Source organism: Macaca fascicularis, chromosome 2 (assembly GCF_037993035.2).
Source record: "Macaca fascicularis isolate 582-1 chromosome 2, T2T-MFA8v1.1".
NCBI classification, from domain to species: domain Eukaryota; kingdom Metazoa; phylum Chordata; class Mammalia; order Primates; family Cercopithecidae; genus Macaca; species Macaca fascicularis.
Window position 1 is genome coordinate 89730143 of NC_088376.1, and position 4842 is coordinate 89734984.

Below are 4842 nucleotides of genomic sequence, written 5' to 3' on the forward strand. Positions count from 1 at the left end.
CAATGGAAATCTATTGCTAATATTTTGTTAACCTACAAAGGCTACGGTGTTGACTGGCCAGTAAAGATACTTAAAGCACTTGTAGTAGCCACCTCTAGCATGTGTCCCTTAAATTATGCCTTGATTTATGCTCATTTCAAATTATTCATCTTTTTATTTCAGCAAGTGTCTGTCTTTGAAAATAGTGAACGTAATGCGTGGTGGATAAAAGGAAGGCTTGCAGGTAACAGTTAGTCTGGGCAAAGGTAGATTGAGGTCAGCTCTTTAGAGTGGGGATTTCACTGGATCCTCTGAGGAACCTGCACTTTTCATATTTCCCTAATAAATGAGGAAGTTTAGGGACTTTATTGCCTTTGAACAATCTATATAAGTCATAAATACATCTTTTTCCTTGATGTAAGGGAATACTAAAAGCAAAAAATACTAATAGTTCTCCAGCCTAAAATCCCATTTGGAGAAAGATAGGCATTAAATATTGATCTGTACCTTCTGCAATCCAACCTCTTTGAATTCTTGTCATAAAAGCAAACCTGGAACTATTTTTGGTGCATTATTTTAATGAAAGAGATCATACAAACTCCTATTAAAGATTTGGTCAAAAGAATCGCATTTAAGTTTTTTCCTGGCCTCCATAAAAATTCAAATTAATTTCCTGTATAATCTACATCAACGAGGATATAAAGAAGTTAGAAAAAAAAAAACTCTCAAAGAAAGATTTAATTGTGTTCATCACAGTAAACTTACATAAACCAGGATGTGGCTCAATCTATTTTGAAAGGATTTTCAGCATTAAAGATTAAAACAAAAAGAAGCCTCTAGTTAACCTTCAATTAACCATAGCTGCCTGGTACTTTCTATTAATCAAGATTTTACTCCTTCTCGCATTATTTTTATGACATCCAATTTTATTTGGTTTCTTCAATATATTTCTCAGAGGTGAAATAGCTCTATTTTATGGATGAAAATCGAATCAAAATGTGGAAGGCTTACTGTGACCTTCATAAAGTCATCTCCCTGAGGTTTTTTTCTTATTTTTAAAATGACAATAATGAGGTGTACTCCAGTGTGCTGTGTAAGAATGGAAGGAAATCATTCAGAGAGGCAAGGTAGCATTGGAAAGACTAAAGATTTTGGAGTCAGGTAGATGTAGTTTTCACCACATATGAGCTACGTGACATTGGGCAAGGAATTGACATTTATAAGCCTCAGTTTCCTTATGAATAAAATAAAAACATTAATCCTCATTGGGACATTGCCATGTTAGATGAAGTAATACTTGCAAAGATCTTAGCATATAAAAGGCAAAATAAGGTAGCTTTTTTTTTTTTAATTGAGAGAAGACCCTGAATATGACTACAAAAAAGTATGAGAACCAGTGTTAGACCTTGTGTATTTTAATATTATCTTGTGTCTATCTGGAAATGTTTCTTTCTCTGTAGTCAATATCCACATCATAAACATGTATTGTATGACTAGTTTCCCTCTTGAAAAATTCTTAGCCTATTTTTGTTTTCTTTTAAATCCTGATTAAGGATAAGGTTAGGCTTCTGTGAGTTCTTGTCTCACAATTTTGTTCCTTTCAAAGTAGCAAAAGAATTTAGGTGCTTGGGAGGAAAAGTCATAGTTGTATTTTAAAGTAGTGGTTCTTAAGTCACTTTGAATCAGATTTACCTGGAAGACTCTTAAACAATCCCAGATTTAAGGTCCCCATTCCTGATTCCGTAAATATGAAGTATATTACTAAAATTTGTATTTCCCTAAGTGATTTAAAAAATTCTCTGTAATCATGGTAAAATAACCTAGTATAAAATTTGCCATCTTAACCATTTTTAAGTGTGCAGTCAATGTTAAGTAAATTCTCATTGCTGTGCAACCACTACCATCCATTTTCAGAACACTTACCTTACAAAACAGAAACTCGATTTACATTGCACAATAACTCTCCGTTTACCTCTCTCCCCAGCCACTGACGACCACTATTTTATTTTCCATTTCTATGAATTTAGCTATGCTTGGTTCCTCATATAAGTGGAAGCATACATTATTTGTCTTTTTGTGACTGGTTTATTTCACTGAACGTCATGAATTCAAGGTTCATCCATGTTGTAGCATGTGTCAGAATTTCCTTTCTTTTTAAGACTGAATGATATTTCATTGTATGTATGGATCACGTGTAATTTACCCATTTATCTGGTGATTACTCTTCCCCAAGTCATTTTTAAACTATGAAATACTTCACAAATTTGCATATCATTTTTGCACAGGTGCCATGCTAACTTTCTTTATATCATTCCAATTTGAGAACACATACTGCCAAAGCCAAGGACTCCAAATTATGTTTGAAATCACTGATAAGGCAATTTTTTCAGATGCACATTGGTGGGACATTAAATCAATCTAATTTGTTGACCAGTATTTTTTAAAGACATGGAATAGAAAAAAATAAAATAGGTAAAAATTGTAATAATAGGGAAATGTATTATTTTAAGTATTGTATTTCTGTTTGTGTGTTTTTGTGGGAGAGAGGGGTTATGTGCACTAAATCAGGACATACTAGCTGTTCTCGATTTAAAAAGTATAAAGGCCACCTGTCCAGAGAACTAGAATGTAGAATCTAGTTAGATGATATGTAAATTAACATAATGCTCTCAGCTCAAAATGTGTAGAGGTACTATAGTCATGATTTTACTTTTAAGATACTTAAAAATAAGATTGAGGATTCCTGTAAAGGCTGATTCCTGGAAGGTCGTGTCACGTGGAACCTCTTAATCTCAGCATCCAGAGCTCCAGGACGGGAAAATTTCAAGTCAGATAGAATTCTATATATACCATTTCTTTGGAACCTTCAGCCTCCAGATTCCAACATCATGACCTCAGTTTCAACACAGTTGTCCTTAGTCCTCATGTCACTGCTTTTGGTGCTGCCTGTTGTGGAAGCAGTAGAAGCCGGTGATGCAATCGCCCTTTTATTAGGTGTGGTTCTCAGCATTACAGGCATTTGTGCCTGCTTGGGGGTATATGCACGAAAAAGAAATGGACAAATGTGACTTTGAAAGGCCTACTGAGTCAAACCTCACCTTGAAAACCTTTGTGCTATAGAGGCTAAACCTGAGCTCTGGTGTGTGAAAGGTTCCAAGAATCAGTAAATAAGGGAGTTTCACATTTTTCATTGTTTCCATGAAATGGGAACAAACATACATTTATAAATGGAAAAAAAAAATGTTTTCTTTCCAACAAATAATGCACAGAAAAATGCAGCCTATAATTTGCTAGTTAGAAAGGAGGTCAAAGAAGTAAAATGGCTGAAATTTACATAAGTAATATTTCATAATCTTAGAATTCTCTCAAAGCATGTGAAATAGGAAGAAGGAAGTTCTTGCCCAGAATCTTAGGAAATCACCACTCTTTGGTTATAATCACTGCCTCCTGAATCGTGGAGGAGACTTTTCTCCTTTTTTTTATTAGATTTTTTTTGTTGTTGTTGTCTCCCAAGTTAATATTATATTTAGGTATCAGAGAGTCAGCCAAAAAGGAAAACTTTTATCTCTGGGGAAAAAAACATTTAGAAAAGTGTATTCAGTGTATCTAATACTGAAATGCAGAAAAAAATCTAATGTTAAAAAAAAAAAAAACTATAGACATTGACATGGAAGAGATTTAATGTTTTGAAAAAAAAACTTTATATTAACCGAGTAACATCCTCCTGATGAGAAGTACTATATTAAATACAAACCCATTATGTTATAAAAAAAAAATAAGATTGAGAACAGCCTTCTATAGACTGATGTGGACTCCATGCTTCATCATAGAAGTCTGTGTATTGCTTATTCATGAATCATTTTCATAACATTGTATTAGGAGTTATATATAAATTTGGCATCACTTTGATACACTAAGCTTTTATAGACTTCAGAAGTAGATAAAGAATTGCTAACAGCAGTAATGGAGAGGTGTGAATGCCACCAGCAATTCAAGATTCTGTTCCAACTCAGGAAACATACTATCCCAATCAAAATTAATTTCCTCCCCCTTTGGCATTTTTCTCAACCATATGTAGTTTTAAAATTATTGTGGTGACTTTTATCACTCTTTTGAAAATATACAGGATGTATTTATCTAAGATAAACATAATTTTACTTAGTATGTTTTCTGAAATGATAGCACACAATATGTATCAGAAAATAAGGCAATTATATGATAACTGTTTGTGAACTGTATTTGATTCTGCCAGATTTTATGAAAGATATATGTTTAACATATGTAAATGTTTATATTAGATCATATGGAATATAATTCTCATATGCCTTTTAAAGGATTACAGAATTCCTGTTCTTCCTCAGAAGAGTGATTTCCAAAGTGTCTTAGATTTTTGTGTATGACTCCACTTCAAATCCTCTATAACTTGCATCATGCTGTATCATTTGACCCAGCAATCCCATTACTGGGTATATACATAAATCATTCCATTATAAAGATACATGCATACATATGTTCACTGAAGCACTATTCATAATAGCAAAGACATGGAATTGACCCAAATGCCCATCAATGATAGACTGGATAAAGAAAGTGTGATACATATACACCATGGAATATCACGCAGCCATAAAAGGGAACAAGATCATGTCCTTTGCAGGGACATGTATGGAGTTGGGAGCCATTATCCTCAGCAAACTAACACAGGAACAGAAAACTAAACACCCTATGTTCTTAATTATAAGTGGGAACTAAACAATGAAAACACTTGGACACAGAGAGGGGAACAACATACACTGGGGCCTGTCCGAGGGGCTGGGGAAGGGAGTTTCAGGATAAATAGTTGATGTACGCGGGCCTTAATGC

The 4842-nt window shown here is 33.9% G+C and overlaps 1 protein-coding gene and 1 non-coding gene across 2 annotated transcripts; one reads left to right on the plus strand and one right to left on the minus strand.

Annotated features, from left to right (window-relative positions):
* Positions 1 to 2219: 2219 nt before the first annotated feature.
* Positions 2220 to 2327, minus strand: LOC123572009 (U6 spliceosomal RNA). Its single transcript, XR_006696361.1, has one exon. It is a non-coding gene; the product is annotated as a U6 spliceosomal RNA (small nuclear RNA).
* Positions 2328 to 2717: 390 nt separating this feature from the next.
* Positions 2718 to 3755, plus strand: LOC135969673 (small integral membrane protein 30). The gene has a single exon (XM_065540206.2). The coding sequence runs from the start codon at positions 2868 to 2870 to the stop codon at positions 3045 to 3047; it is 180 nt and encodes a 59-aa protein (XP_065396278.1). The 5' UTR covers positions 2718 to 2867; the 3' UTR covers positions 3048 to 3755.
* Positions 3756 to 4842: the final 1087 nt, after the last annotated feature.